General features: G+C 35.6%; 3 protein-coding genes across 6 annotated transcripts in view; all 3 read left to right on the forward strand.

The window, feature by feature from the left end:
* The first annotated feature begins 2,245 nt into the window (after positions 1-2,245).
* Positions 2,246-8,821, forward strand: piga (phosphatidylinositol glycan anchor biosynthesis, class A). 2 transcript variants are annotated; one of them, XM_051906465.1, is made up of 8 exons: positions 2,246-2,498; positions 2,764-3,083; positions 4,050-4,482; positions 4,902-5,034; positions 5,119-5,251; positions 7,039-7,245; positions 7,784-8,082; positions 8,175-8,821. In XM_051906465.1, exons 2-7 carry the CDS (start codon positions 2,787-2,789, stop codon positions 8,045-8,047), a joined length of 1,467 nt encoding a protein of 488 aa, XP_051762425.1. In that variant the 5' UTR covers positions 2,246-2,498; positions 2,764-2,786; the 3' UTR covers positions 8,048-8,082; positions 8,175-8,821. The 2 variants fall into 2 exon arrangements, with proteins under 2 accessions (XP_051762425.1, XP_051762424.1); XM_051906464.1 differs by having other exon boundaries at positions 7,784-8,821.
* Positions 8,822-8,950: 129 nt separating this feature from the next.
* Positions 8,951-12,860, forward strand: asb11 (ankyrin repeat and SOCS box containing 11). Its single transcript, XM_051906466.1, has 7 exons — positions 8,951-9,857; positions 10,984-11,063; positions 11,291-11,398; positions 11,501-11,651; positions 11,736-11,870; positions 12,329-12,514; positions 12,594-12,860. The coding sequence occupies exons 1-7, from the start codon at positions 9,761-9,763 to the stop codon at positions 12,716-12,718; spliced, it is 882 nt and encodes a 293-aa protein (XP_051762426.1). The 5' UTR covers positions 8,951-9,760; the 3' UTR covers positions 12,719-12,860.
* A 762-nt stretch (positions 12,861-13,622) lies between these two features.
* sytl5 (synaptotagmin-like 5) overlaps positions 13,623-25,636 on the forward strand; it is a 28,580-nt gene continuing 16,566 nt past the window's right edge. For 2 of the 3 annotated variants that reach the window (XM_051906770.1, XM_051906769.1), the window contains exons 1-4: positions 13,624-13,823; positions 22,869-23,241; positions 24,567-24,773; positions 25,005-25,120. In XM_051906770.1, coding sequence (XP_051762730.1) covers positions 23,117-23,241; positions 24,567-24,773; positions 25,005-25,120 — 448 coding nt within the window. In that variant the 5' untranslated portion in view covers positions 13,624-13,823; positions 22,869-23,116. Of the gene's footprint in view, positions 13,824-22,868; positions 23,242-24,566; positions 24,774-25,004; positions 25,121-25,636 lie in introns of all 3 variants that reach the window. The other variant, XM_051906768.1, reaches the window with a different exon arrangement.

Here is a 25,636-nt window from a genome sequence, read left to right on the forward strand (position 1 = left end):
GGGCCAATCAATAACGAGCTTCTCTGTAGCGTGCGAAAGCACGTCGATAAGCTCTGAATAGGCCGCGCTTCCTGGCCGCCAGGCGGGAGAGTGTCAGCTGAAGCAGGCCCGAAATCCTCAGAGTCAGACGCTGCGGTGTAAATAACATCATCTAGCCTGAAGGAAACCGTCTCGCGTGCCTCCAGGCTAGGGCACAGATAATCATGCGAGAATTAATAATACGAAATAATACGAAAAAGGGGTGAGGCTGATCGAACACTGTACACCGAAACGTGCTGGGCGGCGGATGTGACAGAGCTGGATGAGGAGAGCGAGTGAGAGGTGGGCAGAAAAGCTTGCACGGTCTGACCCAACCTCAGAAGGCAGGGGAAGCTCTCCTCTTTCTGACGTGAGGGTCACTGAAAAAGGGCAGCTTTCTCCGCACTGAGATTTTCACAGAATTTACAAGCAGAAGCGCCATGAACGGCCTCACGCGCGTGCGAAAAACCCAAACATTTAACACACTTACTGTGTGGGTCGTCGCTCGCAATAAAGCGAGAACATGGCGGAATACAACGACAAAACTCCATGGCACTTCACCACAAGGAGAACTGAGTTCCACTATCACAGTCGCTGAAGTGCAGATGAAGAAACACTCGAATAATAATCCAAAATTCGGGTCAGATAAACCGTAGCAGAAGGGCAAAAATGGCCGCTTCGTGAAGGCAGAGAAATCTGAGGAGCAGATGGCACATTCGTCAATATAGGATGGCGACGTAAGAGCGTCGGGGCGGCGCCCGCGCCATCAGCCAATGAATTGGCGTGATTCTATACGGGCTTCAGACAATCCCATTGCATCATAGCTACGCAGCATTGAGTGAACCTAAGAGAACGGTTTGAGATATGTTTTCTCTTTTTTGGTGGGTGTTTTAGAAAAAATACAGCACGTCAGCTCTTCAAAAAGAACACAATGAATGGCCTTCTTAGCTGCTATAGTTGCAGAACAGGGTGTTCAACGCACCACCGTTTCCATTTAAAAAATGTTTTGCAACGTTTTGTCGGGGCTGAACACCCCACAGTCACATGCCGTCGGCGCTGGCTCAAGTCAGACAAAATTTCTTACCGCCATGCACTGCTTAAAGTCAGCCGCCGATCAGTCTGTGCAACGCTGCATGAAGTCAAACAAGCCTAATCTCGAACAAGCCTTATATGATCACATGAGGACAAGGGAATCATATGGCAAAGAGGAGCACATGGCAAACCAGGCCTGGATCCCAATGTGCATATACTATCTGCCCTAAATAGTATTGAATATTACTAATGTCACATACTATTTAGGATGGATAGTATGCACATTGAGATGCAGTCTTGGAAACATGACGATGGGACATGAAACATGAATATGAAAAAAAAAAAAAACTATACATTACAACGGTATTTTCTATGAAGTTGTCACAACCACTGATCTGATGTCATTTTATCAAATTGTAGGGTGAATTCAAGTAAAGTGTTTAATCTTGATTGTACTGTGCTCAATAGGTTTGATCATTTTCTTGTAGGTGTTTAAAAATGGCTGATTCAGGTAAAGTGAGCCACCTTTAACCTTCAGAAATTATACTCAAATTCATTAAATAATTTGACATTTACTTGTTATTTAGTTGACATGTTTACTTTTTTAGAGACAGAACCCTAATTCAGTTCTTTTTTTAGCCTATTTGTTGTTGCGTGTGTTATAGCCAAATTTTAAATATGTTGTAGAGTTCATTTTCATCAATATTCTGATTTCTGAATATTCTGATATTCAGCTTTAATTAACTGTAATGTCAACACAACATGTATCACTTGTTTTGAATTTTTACATGATGAATTTTACTCACAGCTTGGCTATGTTATGGTTTGTTGAATATGTTGGTTTGATAATATGTGTTAATAAACAATGTGTTTTTATAATTTCTAAATAAGACACAAGATTTTTATTATTATTAGGCCTATTATTATTATAAATCACTGATGGCCCACTTTACCTTAAAAGAGATTTGTCTGGAGTGCAAGATCTCAAAATGTTTATTGATATATACCTTGCAAATAACACATTATAAACTAAATTCAGATGAAAATATTATAGTTGGACATTAAAGTTAACAGAAGTAATAGAGAAAGAAAAGAAAAAAAAATATTGTTTTAGTCTGACTGAAATCGAACTCTTTCCGGTAAATGTGCTGTGTCTCATTGTGCTGTGTCCTGTATATGTCCTCTAGAGGGCAGCACCTACCGTCCCATTATTTTATTTTACACCACGAAGAAAAGAATCCAAACATCACGGAAATAGACGTGATGGTCTACTGTTTTACTTGTATTTTATTCCAGAGAAACACAATTGAAACCTTTTAATTTCTATGAATTAACGATGGATTTAAAACGTGCTAAAGATGTAACTAGATCGAGCACACATCTTAAATCAGTCTTTGTTCATTTGCTCAGGATTCAGTTTCGTTTTTTATCAGCCAGTGATTGACTGGGTGAGTGTTTCACTATCTGTTTAATTAATTTACATTTATGTAAATGTGACGTAATGTTAATGTACATAAAGTGTGTTAAATTCGTGTAACTGGAGACTCTTTAATTCATACATCTGTCTGGCGGTGTGTTTAGTAAGTTTTCGTCTATTAAATCAAATGGGTGCAAGTCTTGCAGTGCTGTAGTGACGTTCAGCCACAATATACTGCAATCTATAGCTTGTGTGACTGTGTTGTGCAGAGGTACATCTCTTCTTTTGTATGGCAGAGCACTGAGGGTTTCACAACACCATGGGCAACAGGAGGAGAGGTCACACTCATGCACCTAAAACACCTCCATCCCTGGACACACACTCCTCCAACACACTCCGGCACTCTGACCATGAGCAGGGCGTGAAGCACAGGATATGTATGGTGTCAGACTTCTTCTACCCAAACATGGGTGGTGTGGAGAGTCACATCTACCAGCTCTCACAGTGCCTCATAGAGAAGGGCCACAAGGTTGTGATAGCTACGCATGCGTATGGAGACCGCCGTGGGATTCGGTACCTGACCAACGGTCTGAAGGTGTATTACCTACCACTGCAGGTTTGTTTTGCAATATATTAGTTTAAAAGCTCTTATCGTACATTGCCGGCCAAAAGTTTGGAATAATTAAGTTTTTTTTTTTTTTTTTTTTTTTTTGAATGTTTTTGAAAGAAGTCTTTATGCTAATCATGGCTGTGTTTATTTGATCAAAATACAGTAAAAAACAGTAATATTGTAAAATTCTATTACAATTTAAAACAACTGTTTTCTTTTTGAATATACATTAAAATGTAATGTATTCCTTTGATGGCAAAGCTGAATTTTCAGCATCATTACTCCAGTCTTCAGTGTCACATGATCCTTCAGAAATCATTCTAATATGCAGATTTGGTGCTCAAGAAAAATCTCTTTTTATAATTATCAGCAGCTGCTTAATGTTTTTGTGGAAACCATGATACAATATTATTCAAAAGTTTGGGTTAAGTACAAAAAAAAAAAAAAAAGCTCTGTTAAATTGATTAAAATTGTTGATCAGTAATTGATCAGTAAATACATTTATTTAATGTTACAAAAGATGTGTATTTCATTGAACTTTCTATTCATCAGAAGATCCTGATGAATATTTCTACAGAAATATTAAGCATCAAAAACTTTTTTAAACATCGATAATAAGAACCATTATTAATAATTGAGCACCAATAATAATTAATACTATTTTAACAGCAAATCTGCATATTAGAATGATTTCTGAAGGATCATGTGACACTAAAGACTGGAGTAATGATGCTGAAAATTCAGCTTTGCATCACAGAAATAAATTACATTTTAATATATTCAAATAGAAAACAGTTATTTTAAATTGTAATAATATTTCACAGTATTACTGTATCTACTGTATTTTTGATACAGTCTTGTGAGCATAAGAGAGTTCTTTAAAAAAAAAACATTAAAAAAAATCTTAATTATTCCAAACTTTTGACCAGCAGTGTACATATCCAACTTCTCACTCACATCCCTTCCTTTCAGGTCATGTATAATCAGTCCACAGCCACCACCTGCTTTCACAGTTTGCCGCTACTCCGATGCGTGTTTGTGCGTGAGCGCATCACAATAGTGCACGCCCACAGCTCCTTCTCCGCGATGGCCCATGATGCTCTGTTCCACGCCAAGACTATGGGGCTCAACACCGTATTCACAGACCACTCTCTCTTTGGATTTGCGGACCTGAGCTCTGTACTGACAAATAAGCTGCTGACTGTCTCTCTGTGTGACACGAATCACATCGTGTGTGTGTCGTACACTAGTAAAGAGAACACTGTACTGCGAGCCGCACTGGACCCAGAGATCGTCTCGGTCATCCCTAATGCTGTTGACCCCACTGACTTCACCCCTGATCCCTGTCGTCGTGACAACAGCAAGATCACCATTGTGGTCATCAGTCGACTGGTTTACAGGAAAGGTTAGGAGAGCATGGTGTTTTCATTTGTATTACAAAATAAAGTAATGATATATTTAGGTTGTGTGACATGTTTTAAAAAGCTTTACTAGCATTTTCTTAAAGAGTATACAGGACTCTAAAATCATTCAATCATTATTTTCCAAAAAATTAAATATACAATTTTGAAAGTTAATTATTCATAATGCATTTTTTTCATAATAATTTTGCATTTTTACATTCATAATTTAATATAAAATAATATAAAAGCTTATATAAAGCAACTTAATAAGGTTTTCTTGTCAAGAATTGAATTTTTTAAGGAGGCATTTTATTCAATGTGATGTCAGGACAGTTTTGACTTTATGTGCTCTAAAAATATCTGAATGAATTTCAAATCAGAAATTAAAAATATGCTCTTAACAGAATCTGTTATTTTGCAGGGATTGATTTACTAAGTGGAATCATTCCTGAACTGTGTGGAAAGCATCCAGATCTCTGCTTTCTGATTGGTGGAGAGGGACCCAAAAGAATCGTTTTGGAAGAGGTTAGAGAGAAATATCAGCTTCATGACAGGTAAGAAAGCCAGCGGGCTTGAGAAATTAGTTGCGAGTTTGTGTATAATTTCTTTACTTACCTTAATTTTTCATGTATTTAAAGGGTTCGTCTGCTGGGAGCTCTGGATCATAAGGATGTGAGGGATGTTCTTGTTCAGGGTCATGTCTTTCTCAACACTTCTCTCACTGAGGCCTTCTGTATGGCCATCGTGGAGGGAGCCAGCTGTGGGCTGCATGTATGTGTTTTTCTATGAATATGTATGAGTGGAGTCACATTATGCAAGTAAAATGGGTTGCAAAATGACAATTCATGTTGACTTTAAAGGGTTAGTTCACCCAAAAATGAAATTTCTTTCATTAATTACTCACCCTCATGTCGTTCCAAACCTTCGTTTTCTCTTCGGAACACAAATTAAGATATTTTTGATGAAATCCGTGAACTATCTGGTCTCCGATAGACTGCAACACAATGACCACTTTCAAAGCCCAGAAAGGTAGTAAAGACATCGTTAAAATAGTCCGTGTGACTAGTAGTGGTTTAACCTTAATGTTATGAAGCTACTAGAATACTTTTTGTGCACAAAAAACAAAGAAAAATAACGTTGTTGACCTAGTGAACCAATAATGAGCCGGCGTTCTGACGTAGAAACCCGGAAGCCTGCACTGTGTTTACAATGTAAACAGCATAAGAGAATGACATGGAAGAGAAGAAATTGTTGAATAAAGTCAGGGTTTTTTGGTTTGGTTTTTTTAGTTGTTTTTTGCACACAAAAAGTATTCTCGTCGCTTCATAACATTAAGGTTGAACCACTGTAGTCACGTGGACTATTTTAACAATGTCTTTGCTGTCTTTCTGGACCTTGAAAAGTGCAATGACGTTGCTGCCTACACTACCGGTCAAAAGTTTGGAAACATTACTATTTTTAATGTTTTTGAACAAAGTCTCTTATGCTCATTAAGGCTCCATTTATTTCATAATAAATACAGAAAAAAACAATAATATTGTGAAATATTTTTACAATTTAAAATTATGGTTTTCTATTTTAATAGACTTTAAAATATAATTTATTTCTGTGATGCAAAGCTGAATTTTCAGCATCATCACTCCAGTCTTCAGTGTCACATGATCCTTCAGAAATCATTGTAATATGCTGATTTATTATCAGTGTTGGAAACAGTTGTGCTGCTTAATATTATTTTATAACCTGTGATACTTTTTCAGGATTCTTTGATGAATAAAAAGTTAAAAAATATCAGCATTTATTTAAAATAGAAATCTTTTGTAACAATATACACTACCGTTCAAAAGTTTGGGGTCAGTAATTTTTTTTCTTTCTTTTTTTTGAAAGAAATTAATACTTTTATTCAGCATGGATGTGTTAAATTGATAAAAAGTGATAGTAAAGATTTATATTGCTGTATAATTGCTGTTCTTTTTAACCTTTTATTCATCAATGAATCCTGAAAAAAGTATCACAGGTTCCAAAAAAATATTACTGTTTTCAACATTGATAATAACTGAGTATCAAATCAGCATATTAGAATGATTTCTGAAAGATCATGTGACACTGAAGACTGGAGTAATGATGCTGAAAATTCAGCTTTGCATCACAGAAATAAATTATATTTTAAAGTATATTAAAATAGAAAACCATAATTTTAAATTGTAATAATATTTCACAATATTATTGTTTTTTCTGTATTTATTATGAAATAAATGCAGCCTTAATAAGCATAAGAGACTTCGTTCAAAAACATTAAAAATAGTAATGTTTCCAAACTTTTGACCAGTAGTGTATGTGTGATTGAGAAACCTTAGGATTTCATCAAAAATATCTTAGTTTGTGTTCCAAAGATGAACGAAGGTAGAGGTTTGGAGCAACATTTTCATTAAATATATTTTTCACATTTTTTTCCTTTACAAAAAGAAAAGAAACCCCTGCCATCTTTTTTGTTTTGCCCTGATTTATGGGTATATCTAAATGATATACCACTGTGTGTGTGTGTGTGTGTGTGTGTGTAGGTGGTGAGCACTCGTGTTGGAGGTATACCTGAAGTCTTGCCTGATGAGTTGGTGACTCTGTGTGAACCATCAGTTCAGTCACTTTGTGATGGCTTAGAAGCAGTAATTGCAAGAATACGCACAGGAAATGTGGCGTCTCCTGCCACCATCCACCGCAAGGTCCGAACACTGTATACTTGGAGAAACGTTGCCGAGCGCACAGAAAAGGTGAGTTTTAAGAACATGCTTGAATTAAATAATTATTTGTTGGATGTACACAACTGTTTAAAAGTTTGGAGTCAGTAAGATTTTTTAATGTTTTAAAGTCCCTTATGATCACAAAGGCTGCATTTATTTGATCAAAAATACAGTAAAACAGTTATATTGTGAAATATGATAATTTAAAATTCCTATTTTACTGTATTTTAAAATGTAATTTATTCCTATGGTGGTAAAGCTGAATTTTCAGCAGCCATTACTCCAGTCTTTAATGTCACACCATCCTTCAAAAATCATTGTAATATTTGTGATGCATTTTTTTATTTTCAACAGCATTTATTTAAAATAGAAATCTTATGTAACATTATAAATGTTTTTATTGTCACTTTTTTAATCAATGTAATGTTTCCTTGCTAAATAAATTATTAATTAAAAAAAAAAAAAAAATACTGAACCAAATCTTCAGATTTGTAATGTTCAAAATTTTATTTTGAAATGTTATCACCATCATTGTAAAATTTGCCCACTCTTTCTGTGTTTGTTTCAGGTGTATAATCGGGTGTGCAGGGAGTCCGTTTTGCCATTGTCTGCAAGACTGCATAGACTGAGCTCTCACTGTGGTACTGTGGCAGGCTCTATTTTCTCCTTTGTTGCTGTTATTAACTTCCTCTTCCTGCTTTTCCTGCAGTGGCTCCGCCCAGATCATCTGATTGATGTTGCTATAGATGCATCAGGCCCTCACAGCCGCTTCGGGCAGCATGTTAGTAAGAAGAAAATTAAAACACCAAACCCGGCTGTTGATCTAACATGACTATACGAGTTTATTTAGCAGGAGAAGGATGTTAGGTAATGAACTGAACTGAAATTGTAGTACTGATGTACTGTGGTACATCAAAACATGTACTAACTATTTCTGTTTACATTCCCATATAAAACAGTGACCTCAGGTGTAGAGAAAGAGAGAGTCCAGCGCCTGCTTTTGCACAATAAAAAGCTGCCTTTAACTGAACCCCTATCAGAAGATAGTATACGCTGGCTGAAATTGTTGTACAAACACCCTTTGAACATCTAGATTTAAGATAAATAAATGACAAACATGGCCAGCTTTTCCTGTATCACCTTTATATTTTTCATCTCACAGCATATCTGTATATTTTAGATGTGATTTTAAATTGACATATATGAACTGAAGTGAAATGTTAAATGCCAAACACAGTTTTTGAGCTTTAGTGGAGCTATGAAATGTCAAATGGATCATATCTGTTCATTTCTTTGATCTGATGGTACTTTTTGATTTCTTTTGCTGCTTTTATTGGCTAATGATGGATAGTGACATGAACATATTTATTTAAACCCGAACACACTATTTTCTTTTGACTTCACTTGCAGCGCACTCATTTTAGGGCACTGTACTTCACTTTTCATACTTGCTTTCTTTTATGTTACACCTATTTTATATTGATCTTCTCTGTGAGTATGATGATCATGGTTATAATGCACAAATGTTCGTACTACCTGAAAGTGGTGTTAACTTGAATTATTTTTGTTGACACAATCTAAAATAAACTTTATTAACATACAACAAGTATACATTGTTTTTTATTTTTTCTGTTTTAACTTTGATATGAATGTATTTGTTTGTACTTTTAAGATTTTGTCCACACAATAACATAAAATAAATGGAAGAATTTAATTTGAAATATCACGAGTTTGATTTAAAATTCAAACTAAAGAATGTATGAAGTCAATATGTGGAATTTTACTTTAAATATACGACTGTTGAGTATAAAAATGAGGCACTTTGTTTTTGTTGTAGATAACCGTCAGGGTCTCTCTGGATCAGGAATCTTATGCTAACACCCAAACAGGCCTGATAAAACACACCCTCAACCATTCAAGGCTAAAACCAGGAGTCGTTAACAAACGCTTATCGCCCTTTCTGACTCCTTTCACACACATGCGCATTTAATAGCCGCCCTATCCAGCTAGAACGATCCTGTTCCTGCATAACACTGGATGCAAATCATGTTTTTCTGGAGAACCAGATACTGTATCAACAATTACATTTGCAGTTACTTTGGCTTTGGTTCATGGTCCATTATCTTTTTTCAAGCTTTAGCTATTTCACTTTCTGTATATACAAAATCATATCTATTTTGAGGTTGTAGATCAAAGTTTTGCTTAGTTACTTTTCATAGGGACTTCTCTTTACGTACTGACTTTCATTTGTTCTCTGAAACTGGATAAAGGTGCTTGCTATATGCATGTTTTTGAATCTATGTTTTAGCTCCTCTGCTCCTTCGACTCATTTTGAGGAGATTTGTTTATGTGGGGGATGCTCACCTCTGGAGTTTGGGGAGGTGGGGGTGTAAGCACAAAACACTGATAACGGTGGGAGGTGCATTCTTGCCAAGGGGGGTTCTTGTTTCTTTGAAGGCCATTTAAACTCCTCTGAAGAGTTTCTCTGTCCACCACTATCTCATTTGTTCTTCCTGCGAGGTCTGTCTTCTTGTGAAGTTTAGCGATGGCTGTGGTTCATGCTGAAGTGAGCATCTGGAGTAAGCCGTGGGATCACAGGTTTCACATGTATGGAGGGCAAGTGTGTAATACCCTAATGGCAGGTGAGTTTTCCTCCTCCACATCTGTTATTCTCTCACTCTTCTTGAACATTTTCAGTAGTCAACCACACATTTACAACAAGGACCAAGCTCTCTCTGTTTTCACAACTTGTTTTACAATTTTATTACCTACACTCTCAAAAAAAAGGTACAAAATCTGTCACTAGGGCGGTAACATTTCAAAAGTTACTAATATGTACTATTAAGGTATTAATATGCACTTTTTAAGTACTATATGTACCTTTAAGGTATTAATATGTACCTGTAGGGGTAAATAATGTACAAAGGTGTACCTTTTGAAAAGGTACCACCCCAGTGACAGCTTTTGAGAGTTTAACTAATTTTTCACCATGAAACATGTACCATGATAGTAACATACTATAGCATCAGTTCCAGACTATTCAATTAGACAATTATATGTAAATAGAAAAAGGAAATTGACTTTGGCTTGGAATGATGGTCTAGATAAGCCTATCTGACTTTACAGCCAGACTGGTTTTGAATAGTTTGTTTAAAGAGCTTTTAAGTGATAAAACTTATTTAAAAAGAAGGGATTGTGTGTGGGTTTACTTGGCTATACTTAGAGGATGAAATTGTCCCTGGCTAGATATTTGTTATTTTGACCTCTCTTCGAGGCCAGCGTTGTGGCTTAGTGAGCTGTGCACACCCTCAAAACGTCTATAAGACATTGGCTTTCAAATTTTGAATCTGGCCCTGGGTCGTTTCCCGATCCCTGCCCCCCTCGTTTTCCTGTCTCTAAAAACAATTCTGGGTTTGCATTTCACTGTTTTTATTCATTTTGAGGAATAATTAATCTGTTTTTGTGCAAGTGAGATGAGTAAATGCATGGAATTGTCAGTCTATAAATAGGAAAACAAAGTAACTTGCGTTATTTATTTAAAAAAGTAAGATATTTTGTTGTAATTTTAAAAGTAATGTGTTACTTTACTAGTAACTTGAAAAAAGTAATCTGATTACATAACTTTAAGATTTAGTAGTGCTTCTTGCACTGCGTTACCCCAACACTGATTATTATTAACTTCTTCTTATCAATATCAAAACAACAAAAGTTTAAATGCCGCATCCTCATTTAAATATCCATGTAATGTCTGTGTTTCTTCTTTATTAGGTTCCTGGGATGACAGGACACCTCTACACGATGCTGCTTTGCAAGGAAGATTGCTGCCACTGCGAAGACTCCTTTCACAGGTACTAATGGGAGGAACACTAACTCAAACTGGATAGCTAAATACTTAAAGTTCACAAAAAGTATTTGGACACTTAATCTACACTGAAATAAGAATGTCATTGCACTAGATAACACTAATCAGGCAGATTGGTACTTTCTGGGGCTGCTATTACATATTAAGGTTTTTATGTATTAAAACAAACGCTTCCTATTATGAATGAAGGAAATGAATTGTCCATGTTTATAGGGATACAATGTGGGCATGGCTACATTAGATGGAATCACACCACTGCATGAAGCATGTGTTGGAGGCCATTTTACCTGTGCTAAACTTCTCCTGGAACATGGCGCTGATGTATGTATATAACTTTCTCTTTAATTACAGTATTTATGCCTTTATTTTGCTCCTTTTCTCTGCATAAACATGCATTAATGGCTACAATATGTATGCATCCAGGCGAATGCTGTCTCCTTTGATGGAGCCACTCCTCTCTTCAGTGCATGCTGTAGTGGAAACCCTGCCCTCGTCAGCCTCATTCTGATGTACAGCTCTGCCCACCACCCGGCTCATCTGCTGAGCTCACCTCTTCATGAAGCAGCAAAGAGAGGTATGTGATGATTCTTGTGAATTTACAGTGCACTGTAAACATTGGGATTTCAGTAAACCGGATGTCTGTGTATACATGTTTTAGGTCACACAGCATGCGTTGAACTGCTGCTGTCTCATGGTGTGAATGTGGACATGGAGGTGCCCAGCATAGGAACACCGCTATACTGTGCATGTGAATCCAAAAGCACAGAATGTGTACAGAGCCTGCTGATCTCAGGTCAGAATCACACACACTACCCTTCATGAGTTAATAAATTCATTTTTGTTTTATTTTGTATTATATCAAAGGTGATTCTCACATTCACATTACTGTAGTAACAAAAGTCTCCTATCCGGATCATGTTTTCTCTTTTTTTTTTAGCTTCAACTAAATAGATTAAATAGCAAGTACTCAATTAGAGAACATGTAAACTCTAATCCAGGCTAAATCATGCATATATGTAAATACTTAATACATTAGATTTAGGTTTATTTACTGTTATAGTAGTATTTTGTAATAGAATTGATTAAATATTTAAAAATTTTAAAAATACTAACTAAATATTATATTATTAATAATTTTATTTCAGCTTTATTTCAATTACCAAACGATTTCCAATAAGTTTAGTCAACAATAACAACACTGTTAATAATTTCTTGCATTACAGTAAAGAAAATTGCTCCTTGTCTCTCCAGGCGCTGATGTGCAATGTGGGCGGGGTCTTGACACACCTTTACATGCTGCAACCAGAGTGGGCGGGGCAAAGGAGGTGGAGCTACTGTTAGAGCATGGAGCTGATCGGTCATCAAGGAACTCTGAAGGAAAGAAACCTCTGGAACTGACTACAGATCAGAGTATCAAACATCTCTTGCAGACTGCAGGTAAATATAAACACAAATAAACACTCAATATGCCCCTGTAAGCTGCAATACTGATTCTGGCTTGTGATTGGTTCTGCAGGTCCTTGCTCTCTGTCTCAACTGTGCAGATGGTGTATTCGACGTTCGCTAGGACAAAAAGGACTACACAAAATCAAGATGCTTTGCTTACCACATACCCTGAACAATTATCTTCTCTATCATTAAAACACACAAATATTCTCCAAACACTCTTCAGTAAACTTGTTCTTTTTTAACATTATGTGCACATTTTTATCTGTAAATAATCTTTGTATAAGTGTGGCCTTAATCTTTGTTTTTTTTTGTAATAAATATTTTTATACATTCACTGGCTGTTTGTTGAAATGAATGACTACACACACACACACACACACACGCACACACACACACACACACACACACAGTCTACATGAGCACATTAAAAGGTTAGTTCACCCAAAAATGAAAATAATGTCATTTATTACTCACCCTCATGTCGTTCGAACGACATGAGGGTGAGTAATAAATGACATTATTTTCAGTTTTGGTTGAACTAACCCTTTAACACTCATTGTGTTTACTAGTTCAGACCGAGTGAAAACAAATGTGAGTATTAAATGTAGATATTTATTTTTTCTTTTCTTTTTTTAAATCTTAATTAACTTTTTAGACAAACATTACCTGAACTATCCAGTAGATGGCAACTTTGTAACATAAGTAAGATAATGGATTTTTTTTCCCAAACCCATTATTTTATAGGGTAGATTTGGATAATAGGTTAATAGTCTAATAACAAAATATATTACACATTAAAATAAAATAATTTAATATCATCATTTAATATCAAGATTAAAAACATTAATGAAGATTAAGATCTATCTTTCTATCTATCCATCTATCTATCTATCTATCTATCTATCTATATCTATCTATCTATCTGTCTGTCTGTCTGATTCAACATATGCTGACAAATATGCTGAGGTTATTCCCTCTCTAGTCTCAGTTGCACAACGTTTGAGAGACTGAGAGAGTATATGGCACTCCTATGAAGCAGACACGTAGAAGACGACGTATGTGTGTGTGTTTGCGCGCTCGTGTGTGTGTGTGTGTGTGTGTGTGTGTACACGGTCACGGGGAATCCGTGGGAGCGCAAACTCCGCCCACGCTATGAACATCTCCAGCGGCGAGTGCGTGGGGGGGTTTGCCTCGCGCTCGGAGCTCGGGCTGCAATGAACACGCCACTACAAAACTGCTCTTGACCATGTAACAGCACTGCAGTTCAGGGGATATTCATGTACGAACGCTGCGGCAGGTAGGACAACAGTTTATATCCTGGTGTGTTTCATGTATGCGGGTTGAGGGCATAGACGCAGCTTTAAGGTGAGATGGACGCAGGAACTTAAATGCTCCTGTCTCATGTTTAACAGTCTGTATCTTCTTTAGACATCGGTTACATCATCTTAAAACAGTCTAAACCCCACAAAAGTCAGTATCAGAAGATATCACTTGACAAACAAGCCTGTTTTAACGCTGTTGTGTGTCATTACATATAATGTCGTCTCACCAGGTGTTTGAACAGGTGCAATGCAGCAGAGCGTTTTTTTTAATTGTTGTTGTTGTGTTTTTTTTTTTTTTTTTTTTTTGAGGTAGCCTGAAGTCGTTTTCATATTTTGTATAGGATTTTTTTTTTTTTTTTTTTTTGTTAAAGTTCAAAAGTGCCACTACAGTCTAATCGGTGGTGTTCATTGCACATATTATACGAGGCTGGATGTCCTACTTTTTACTCCAGTGAAAATGAATTAGGGTATGGATATTTTGAAAGTGAATTTCTGTAGACACATGCCTTAAAGTCTTGGGGACAAGATATCTTAATGTCTTCCATTGTGGCTCTATTTGTGTCCACTTGACTATTTAAAAAATATGATGGTATTGATATTTTTGTAGGATATAATTCACAAAATTAGATTATCTAATTTATTATTTTACCTAATTTAGTTTTGAACTAGTTGTTTGAAATCAACATACCAAACCACTGCTAGAGAAATCAAGTAATTTATGCAATATTTACTGAGTTGAGACTTATTTGTGACAACGTGCCTCAGCCTTTGCTATGTATGTATGTATGTGTGTATGTATGCACTTTTCCACATGATTACACCTTTAAGCACGTGCCAGCGCACTGTGTTTATCCTTTAGTTTGATACCAAGCGGAAAGCTGTCCAGGGCTATTATGATGTCATGAATGCCAAACCGCCCCATTAGTACTGTATGTTGTTGCCTAAGTATTAGCTGTCTAATCTGTCTTTTATTAATGCTGTTACAGTGATAATCACATTGAGAACCAGAACAGACTTCCTACTGGTGTACAGATTGAACTAAGTTATACACGCATATTCGAGCCCTAATTATTTGTCTTATCACAGAGGTGACATAAGCAGTGACGGATAAAATCCCTTTAAGTGTGTTAGACTCTTGACACATACTGGTAGGTAACGGTTTAAGGTGTGGTATGTCATCTTTTGTGTACTATGGGCAACAACATACAGTAAATCACTTCTGTTTTCAGAAGCATTAGCTATTTATACCCAAGTGAGGCATAATCAAGATAAAAGGCAGCTGATGAACAGCAAATCAGTTTGACTGGCCAGGAGAACATTGTATTGCTCAGATGTTCATACTCTTTCATAGCTCAGGATGTTTAATAATGTTTAATTTAAGTATCAGATGTTTCTTCTAAAACTCCTTAGAAGAAATAAAAGTAGACACTAATGTGACAATTGTTCACATATGGTAAGTGTATAAAGATATGAAGTGAATGTGGGATGCATAGTTCAAATAATTATTTTTTTGAAAGAATTTGAACAAATGTTTAAGTTTTTTATTGAAATCTGACTTTATAGCAGATCTAAAGATCTGAACAGAGTTTTTAACATTGTTGAGATCTCTTTTGAAAATATGTGGAGATGTAAGATTACTGGAGGGAGTAAAATCTAAGTTAAAAAAAAAGGAGACTCAAGCAATTTAATATTTACATTTTTGCATTTTAGACACTTTTATCTAAAGCTACTTAGAACAGAAGAACAGAAGCAATTCATTATAGAGCCAAACAATATTCAGAGTGCACAATGCCTTGTTTATTAGAAAGTTAGACTAGGAACAAACTTTTGTGTGTTTAAGTGCAAGTGGCTTGGTTTTAGATTGGAGTGGAGTGGGCTGCCAACTCTCACACATTCAGCAATTGACACTGTTCTCACGCCACACGTCCATTCTCTCGTGCAGTGAAAAAACATCACAAAGCAGAGAGGACACTGACAATGCACCGACAGACAAGACAGAGCAGGTTACTTTTGATATTAAAAAAAATCTCAGCTTTCAAATTTTTTCAGTTTTATTACAAAATTCAAACAATACCGTTTTGGCCATAGCGCCTCAGTTCAAGCTGAACCGATCATCTCTTCCTCTTTGCTACTACTTATAGCATGAAATAAACATGAATGAACATACGAGGGTAAAGATACAGTACAACTTGCTGAAATGTATAATTTCTCATATAATTGTTCAATCGGTGTTCAAACCGCGGACAGATGTAAATAAACAGCTTGTGAACAATATGTCATGTAACATTACATTTGCCTCAGGAAAGCCATTCAATGACCATAGCATGTTATTTGGCTAGAAAAATTAACTCTACAGAGGAGCATTTTGCTAAATATATGCGTACTATATTACATATTCATTTTTTTTTACTCTTATATCATTAAAAATATTATAATGTTATTATTAAAAAACTGCCTTATGTTAATTGTATACAAGTTGTTCATTTTAACCTTAAATATTATGGTACCAGCTGACCTGTTTACAGCATTAGTTGAGAGAGATTTTTTTCCTTGAGAAAAATGAACATGTACTGTAGCTGATATTTATCCACATTAAATTAAGATTAGATTGAATTGCAAGTTTATGAATCAAATCGTGAAAAATCCATAAATCATGAAAAAAAATCTCAGCCGTGGTTGGCAGCTCATTCTACCAGAGAGGAACAGAAAGGGTGAATGTTTCAGAGACTGTTAAAATTGTAGTCTAAAAGAAACGATGAAGATATAAAAGAATTTGCATTTCTGTATTTCTTTGGGTGTCCTTTCACATGTGGCTCTTGCAACAAATTTCAAGCATAAAAAACAAACAAACAAACAAAAATTGGCTCTGTGGACATGGTTTGTGTATTTGAGGCACAATTTCACCCCTACAAAATCACTGAATGTCCGTATTATTTGTAAAAGAGTGACTGATATATGTGATACTCGCAAAGAAAATGTATTATCTTCATTATGAGCAGGACAGAAATATTTACATAATTAGATATTCAGACAGGGATGTTAGTGGCAGCAAGATCATAAAAACTAAATCAATTTTATAAAAAAGACTGAAAGCAAACTCATTAAATTTTTAAGGCCTTTTTCTAATTTTAATGTGCACTGGTCTTGAAAAAAGAGAAAGCGGGTTGAAAAGTGTAATAGGCGTCACAGATAGAAGGACCAAAATCTGTCATGTTCAGACAATACACTTCAATATAATATGATTGACTGAGACATACTGCCCAGATCATTCTACTGATATACTTTAACACTAACAATTTACTTCCCATAACTGACATTTTGTATTGATTTGTGTGTATGTGTGTTTAAAAAAGAGGCACGCATTAAAGATTCAACAGGGCACAGCTGGAGAGAAGGACTACATTACATTACATTGCATGCTATTAGTCCATTAGTCCGTGGTATACTTCATACGCTATCTGAATGTGTGTGGAGGGCTGAAAACAACATAATTTCCTTCATCTGCCACTTAAATTCATTTTAAAAGTATGTGAACCATATATTTATACATGAATTTGAGATGTACCATGTTTGTTTGGTGATAAGTTGTTCCCCTTTGTGTTCTTTACACAAAGTTGAGTAAAAATTTTGTAAACTAATCTAATTTCTGCCATTAAATTACAATATTCATGTGCATTGGCATTATACTGACCATTTGCCACCCTGTTCTCTACATTTTAATATTGCCATTGGCTGCTGAAAATCTCTTACTGGTCTTCCACTACCATGCTTACTACCCAAGACTCATTTTTGTCTTGCTAATCTGCATTTCATAGCTCTGTGCCCCTTTTTTATTATGCTAATGCAGCCTCTCTGAAAGGCATAAAACATGCATGAATCTAATCTCTATTAAGCCAGGTGTTGTTGGTGAATGTGTCTCCATCATTAGAGGAGTAATTACTGTGAGCTGAGAGCTGGACTGGCAGCTTGTTGACTTGTTCTCTTGAGATTTATGCACTGAACTACATTTCCCAAGGTTCCTGTAGCATGCTTGTCATCTGTAATGCTACTTTCAGGTCATGTAGGGATGATCATATTTACACATGAACAGCACCACAGTGTCTTAATTAGCAGTGGGAAATTCAGGATTGTGAGGCATAATTAAAACATGCTCAACACTGTTTATTTTGCGTGCATTCAGCGTACTCTTGATGAATAATACAAATAAGGCTTGCCAGAAAATACTGCTCATTTGGCTGTTATGAAGTGACAGGCTTGTGCAACTGCATTTCAGCATGAGAAAGCTAAAATACATAGAAGAATAACCAATTACATGCGCATCCATTGCTTTTCATTATGTTGCCCTAGGGCTGAAATGCATCCTCTTTTGTCAATAAGTGAAAAAGAGATGAAGAAATATGAAATCCTTTTTCCCCACCAAAATCTTTTGAAATTTTCACATTGTGATGATGACTTCTGAGCTGGTAAATATGAATTTCCCAGGAGGACTTGAAGGCAGCATTATTCCTGCCTGCTGTCTTCATGTGCACTAGGGCCTGAGGTACCAATGAATGAACAGTGCTCGCAGGTATCATTGAAAGTTTCATTATTGTTTTGTGTCTTAATTAGTCCAGGTATATGCAGGTGTGGACTATACTATTTTATGCTGTTTAAGAGTTAGTTCATGAAAATTTCAAATTAAAACATTTGTTTATAAAATCATGTACTTGTTATTTCAAATCCTTGTGACTTTCATTACAAAAAATGGAGACCGATGTTTTTGTGTTCAAAGGAAGAGTCAGTCACACAGGTGCTTTTTTTTTTTTTTTATTTATTTTTTTTTTTTTAAGAAATTAATACTTGTATATTTGAGCAATTAAATTGATCAAAAGTGACAATAGACATTGTTACAAACAAAATAAATGCTGTTCTTTTGAATTTTCTGTTCATCAAAGAATCCTGAAAAATCTCAATTTCCACAAAATATTAAAGTGTTAGTTCACCCCAAAATGAAAATTTTGTCTTAATTTACTAACCTTCATATCGTTCTAAACTTTCGTTCATCTTCTGGACACAAATGAAGATATTTTTAATGAAATCTGAGATTTCTGTCCCTCCATTGACAGTCTATGCGACTACCAATTTGACGCTTCAGAAAGTTCATAAAGAAAAGGTAAAACTAGCTAATTCATGGTAATTTTCTGAAGAGACAGGCTTTATATGATGAACAGATTAAATTTAGGCTTTCATTCACATATAAACATTGATCAGCGAACATGAACAGAAGCTCAATCGAACCTACTTGACATGCAAGAACAAACCTCATTGGTTCTTGTGGAAGCTCAAACATACTGCATAACACATGAGAATGAACCTCATTGTTTCTTGCATGTCAAGCAAACATGCTTGAGGTTCAGTTTACCATAACTGATGTGAGTTGATGAATGTTTATATGTGAATAAAAGCCTAAATTATATCTGTTCATCATATAAAGCGATTGTGTCTCATCAGACAATTTTGACTAAACCGCTCAATTCAAATGGATTAGTTTTACGATCTCTTTATGAACTTTTTGAAGTATCAAAGTGGTAGTTGTGTAGCTGTCAATGGAGGGACAGAAATCGCTCAGATTTCATAAAAAATGTCTTCATTTGTGTTCTGAAGATGAACTAAAGTCTAAGGGGTTTGGAGGGGGAGTAATTAATGACAGAATTTTTTTATTTTGGGGTGAACTAACCCTTTAGTAGCACAACTGTTTTTAACATTGATAATAAAAAGAAATGTTTCTTGAGCACCAAATCAGCATATAAGAATGATTTCTCAAGGATCATGTGACACTGAAGACTAGAATCATGGCTGCTGTATATTCAGTTATTTTAAACTGTAATAAATACAGCCTTGGTGAGACTTCTTTGTAAAACATTAAAAATATTACTGACCCTAAACTTTTGAACGGTATTGTTTAACAACGTAAGAGAACTGCGTGTTAGTGTGTTGATACAGGGCTTTGTGTACACTAATGTGTGTACTTAGGGTGGGATCGAGGGAGATACCACACCTTTTGTAACCCTGCAGTTTTTATTGAAGCAGCTCAGCGGTATATACCTTGCTCAGGAGTGTATAATAAACACTCCAACATTCAGACTCAAACACATACTAACATCTGCCTGACGATGATGGCAGTAAGATTCAGAAGTGATTTTTTTTTATTTATTTATTTTTTTTATTAGTATAGTGCTGCTAGACATTGCTGGCTCATGCTGTCCTACTCCTCGGCGGAGATACTGAAGCTACACTTTCAATTTGCGCACATTTGTGTGTCCGTGTAATCAGTTCTCGCATGAGAAATTTGAAGTTATTTTGCTCCACGTCTTCCTGTTGAGTCAGACACTTAATGGAACAAGAACCTCAGTTACACACAAATACACAAACATACACGGATGCAATTCAGTCTAAAGCAATTTTTTGTTGCGACATTACAAATAATTTACCACCTGTGTGTGACACATAGGTGTACGTGTGTGGTTGTGTCACCAGTGGCAGACGCCTTTCTAAGTGTAAATGATGGTGTGAAAAACAGCTTTTGAAGGTTCTGATTATGTAGGCTGGCCTGTTAGACATGGTGTATCAGATTCTGTCAGACAACATAAAAGAAACCAAATCGTGTCCACACAGGCACACACACACACACACAGACACACACATTTTCTGTCCTCACCATTTGTCACTCACTATTAATTTCAAACAAACCTGCAACAAAGATGAGATGACATATACACACACATGCAGTAAATGCTACATATTAACCCAGTTCATGCAAACAGACAGTGCTGGGAGTTGAATATGACCCATAAATCAGTGTTTCAAACAGGAAATTAACAAGTCCTCCACAGATCCAGGCCAGTAAAATGCTTCAGTCTTGATGGGGCTTCTAGCAAAGACAACTGAACATGATTGAAATGGTTATGGTTTGGAGTTGGCACTTTCTAAGAATACAAATTGTTGTTTTTTTTTTTTTGTTTTTTTTTTAAGTAATAAAAGCTAAATAATTCCCATGTCCTTTTGAGAGAGAAAAAAAATATATGTTAGACAAACGATTGTCTTACATAAAATCAACATAGGATGAAATGTAACCTTTTAACCCATATATAATAATAATAATGATTATTATAATGATATTATAATAATCATTAAAATGTCATAATATAAATTATTAATAGTAGTATTGAATAAAATTAAATAAAATTATATATATAGTCAAACTAAAATGTATTCAGACACCTTGAACATTTCATTCATTAATTCAGTTTATTCACTATAGTTTAAAAAATGGTAATAAAATATGACAAGATCTCAGAGTTAAACTGTGTCAGAAAAAAATTAATCTTAATTATGTCAGATAACACTTTAGCAAAACATGGTCAGGTCAAAGTGTCTGAATAATTTTTGGTTCCAAATTTTACTGGTAGTCCACTATGTAGAATTTTTGGGTATAATATGTCACAGTTTACTTTATTTTGCTATCCTCACTTACATAAATGAACTATAATGTCTTGCACCCACTAGAAAAAATATATCAAAAATATAAAAAATGTCTGAATAATTTTTGGTTTGACCGTACATTCTAGAATGGTTTGTGATGTGAATATCACATTTTTAATTATTAACTCATTTGAATTACCAAAAATGTAATGCACAGTTTGCAGTATTGAATTGTAGTGGATTCCAAATAAAAAGAAAATAAAACATAAAACTGTTAAAACAAGGATGTAATATCATTTGAACCTTTTTTCTTCTAGTATGGTAGTAAGAGAAGTAAATATTCTTATTTAATTTTCTTATTTTACATTTTTGTAGTGTTGAATGCATTTGTTCTGCAGACTCATTCAACTCTTATTACCATTGTTATTGTAGGAAAACAATTCTTTGATGTATGGAATTCTGGTGTCTTTTTATTTGAGAGCTCTTAATGTAGGATTTCATTATTTAATTTGCTTTACATTTTTATCAGTTCCAAGCCCTATTATCTTGTGGAAAGTGCCATCTATTAATGCAGAGGTTGTAGGTTCAGTCCCAAGTATGCATGATGTGCAGTGATTACTGCCCTGTTCTATTATTCTTGTGCTCTCGAGCAAGTCACTTCACCCCAGATTGCCGTTGGCAGACTGCCACTGCAATTAGTGTATTGTCGCTTTAGATAAAAACCTAAATGGTGACTAGTAGCTGTAGCTATATCGGTTTGGCTGGGCTGTCACACTGACATCTGAACTGTCAGTCTATTCACAAATCAGATAATAAAGACCATCATAATCTATAAGCTAGTCTGTCATGCTGAACCAGATAAAAATGGCTTAAGTTTGTCTCTAAATTATTGTTATATATAAGGATACGCATATGTATAAGGATATGCATTAAACACAAAACAGTATCTAAATGTACGAATTAAAACCAAATTTAATAGAGCACATACAGTATATGTAAAGCAATCCAAACATAATAAATTATATTGGATTGCTTTACATATACTGTATGTGCTCTATTAAATTTGGTTTTAATTCGTACATTTAGATACTGTTTTGTGTTTAATGTTTGTTATGAGAGGCATAATCATTATGGTTTTAAAGTGGTCATGTCAAATATTAATCAGTTTTTCCTCCTTGAGGTTATTTGTAAGCCAAGGTGATTTTCTTTTTTTGCTCTGAAAAGAGTAATAATTTCATTATATTTTTCATTATGACTTTCACTCTCTCTCTCTCTGACCCTTACAAACAGACTGATGGAAATATAGAGAACAATCAGTGTTTTTTAACTTAGTTTCAATAGAAGTTTTTTATTATATTTTTTATTTCTGAACGTTGTTGGATGTTTTATATTATATTCAACTCTTTTATTATTTTAAAAGATCAAGAACAATTAAATTTGACTTTAACAGGTCAGAATACATGAATCATGATTCATGATTCACATTTATATTGTAAGTATTACACCTGAAATACCCTGAATAATCACTGATTGTTTTTATATGGATGTTATGCTTTCAGGCATTCAGCAGCTGAAAAGGTTAATGCACTGACCAATAGGATCAGAAGACCTGCCACAATTACTGAGAGATGAATGTTATCGTCTGAAGGAGAGGGCAGATGACCTTTGTTGGGATATATAGATGAACTAAAGCAGTCCTTCATTCATTCATGAGGATTCTAGCTGCATTCATGAAGTATATTTGTGATTGGTTTGTGGCCAGTTTGATTGGCTAAGTTTTCCTTGAGCTCTGTGAGCAGTTCTTTAAATGGTCATGGCGAAGACAACCGAGTCCCTTAATCTGTCCTTCCTCCTGGAGCACGAAAGACAGATGATCCTCAGTGTTCTCCAGAAAGACGAGAAGCTCAGGAAACGAGAGGAGAAACGCATCAGGTAGCATCTTCCACTTGCACATAATCACAAGCAGACATTTTCTTTCTTTCTTCTGCAAAAGTAGTTAGCTATTCTATCAATTTCTAAAAAAAAAAAACAGCTAACCACACTGAAGCTAATTAAAATAGGTAAACAACTTTCCAATTAGATCATTTATAATGTAATTGCAGAACAACAAAAGCAAATAGTACTCATTATAATCAGTGATGCTGTCTACACTGGGTGCGATGCAGCGTGGTGACACAGCAATTCCCCGTTCTATTTCTGATGTACTCCAAGCGCTTGCGCTACTTCTGACATGAACAATTAGATTTGCAATGGTTGCTTTGTCACGTCCAATGTAGACCGCCTCAAGCTGTTGCGGCATGGCATGACTTGACAACTGTTGTATTCGTTGTAGACATGGTATAACACAAAAACAATGAGGGTTTATAAATGGATGAACAATCCCAATTAGGTTGAATCAAACTTGAACTGAAAAATGATAGTAAATACAAAAGAAAAAATTGAATGCTCACATAACTAATTTATATAACTGACTCAAACACATAATAATGAACTAAATATTCTGATAAAATACTTAAAATGTTGCGACTCAAATCTGTGAATTGTTTGGGAGGAAATGTAGCTTCTTTTTGGAATAGATAAACTATGTTAAAGGGTTAGTTCACCCAAAAATGAAAATTCTGTCATTTATTACTCCCTGAGAGGTTTCTGTTTCTCCATAGAGATCCAACGCAACTACAACTCCAAGGTCCAGAAAGGTCGGAAAAAGTACTCCATGTGACTCCAGTGGTTTAATCTCAATTTTATGAAGCGACGCAAGTGCTTTGTTTGCAAAAAAAAAACATTAATTTACCACTTTAAAAAAATATTGATCTGCAACTTGTGTTCACGAGAGCAGCACGACGCATGCATTTTGTGTTCACGTGAGAGCTGGCGTTGTTGTGTGAACACGCTTTGGACAATAAAGTGGTAAATACTTCATAACTTCATAAAATTGAGTTTAAGCCACTGGAGTCACATGGAGTACTTTAATGATTTAATGGAGTCTTTTTTCCTACCTTTCTGGACCTTGGAGTGGTCGTTGCGTTGGATCTCTATGGAGAGACAGAAACCACTTAGACTTCATCAAAAAGATCTTAATTTGTGTTCCGAAGATGAACGAAGGTCTTACGGATGTGGAACGAGGGTGAGTAATAAATGACAGAATTTTCATTTTTGGGTGAACTAACCCTTTAAAAGGAACACACCTCCTGTAGCTAATTTATAGGGTTGTTATGTTTAGTTGCTCCCCAACAATGATGCCGGTTGTGCCTCTACAGGAAGCTGAAAAATGAACTTCTGGAACTGAAGCGAGCCGGGCGGCGTAGTTCAGCTGATCAGCGTGAGTGTGCCGTATGTCTGCGTGCTCTGGGTCTCATCCTGCAGAGGGGTAATGTGTGTACCAATTGTCATCGGCGCATCTGCAACTTCTGCACTGCTACGCCTCCAGGCAGCAACTGCAAATGCACCGTGTGTGCAAAGACTGCGTGAGTCACACAGAACATCCATACACAATCTGGTCTGTAATGCTAAAAAGATGATTTTTTTGGCTTTTAATAAATGTTCTGCACCAACTTGTTTCAATAGGAAATGTCAATGGAGTATAGGGAAAAAATGCAGTTTATAGGCTCTTAAATAGGTGAACCAATTAAGCTATGCTTGTCACTTCTATAATTGGGGCTTACACAGTGTTGTCTGTGTGTGACTGGCTGTTATAGGGAGCTGAAGGTGGTTACAGGAGAATGGTTTCTGGAAGAGAGATCCAAGAGGTTTCAACATGCCAGTGTACCCAGCAGTGATGTAGTCAAACAGTCAATCCTCAGCAGTCCTCCAGGTGAGACCAACTGTCAACACAAACATCCACCAACCAATGCCTGTAAATATTGTCATACATTTTACACAATGTGAACCCTGACATAATGGAAAGTTTTCCTCTCCAGACTCTATTTAATGATTTGAAAACTAGAATAGTTACACGTTTCAGTGTATACAAATGAAATATATTATCATTGTTTGTCCAGCTGAACAGCAGCATTGTCGATAATAAATTTAAAAGTTTTATTGGCTAAGTTACCGCAGTATATACAGTCATGTGAAAAAGTTAGGACACCCTATTGAATTCCATGGTTTTCTGTATCAGGGCATAATAAAAAATCATCTGGTCCTTGGCAGGTCTTAATATTTGTAAAATAAAACCTCAGATTAACAACAACACATGACATATCACACCGTGTCATTATTTGCTTAGCAAAAATAAAGCCAAAATGGAAAAGCCATGGGTGACAAACGTAAGACACCCTTACTGTTAACATAGGAATTTAAGAGGGTAAGTAACAGTCAGGCACTGCTA

Source organism: Ctenopharyngodon idella, chromosome 9, assembly GCF_019924925.1.
Source record: "Ctenopharyngodon idella isolate HZGC_01 chromosome 9, HZGC01, whole genome shotgun sequence".
NCBI classification, from domain to species: Eukaryota; Metazoa; Chordata; class Actinopteri; order Cypriniformes; family Xenocyprididae; genus Ctenopharyngodon; species Ctenopharyngodon idella.

Excerpts from the sequence above, each read along its gene's own strand:
- piga (XM_051906464.1), top strand. The coding sequence starts at position 2,787 with ATGGGCAACAGGAGGAGAGGTCACACTCATGCACCTAAAACACCTCCA. Across the intron at positions 4,483-4,901 it reads TCGACTGGTTTACAGGAAAG|GGATTGATTTACTAAGTGGA; the intron begins GTTAGGAGAGCA and ends GTTATTTTGCAG. Across the intron at positions 7,246-7,783 it reads TTGCCGAGCGCACAGAAAAG|GTGTATAATCGGGTGTGCAG; the intron begins GTGAGTTTTAAG and ends TGTTTGTTTCAG.
- asb11 (XM_051906466.1), top strand. The coding sequence starts at position 9,761 with ATGGCTGTGGTTCATGCTGAAGTGAGCATCTGGAGTAAGCCGTGGGAT. Across the intron at positions 11,064-11,290 it reads TGCGAAGACTCCTTTCACAG|GGATACAATGTGGGCATGGC; the intron begins GTACTAATGGGA and ends CCATGTTTATAG. Across the intron at positions 11,399-11,500 it reads TCCTGGAACATGGCGCTGAT|GCGAATGCTGTCTCCTTTGA; the intron begins GTATGTATATAA and ends GTATGCATCCAG.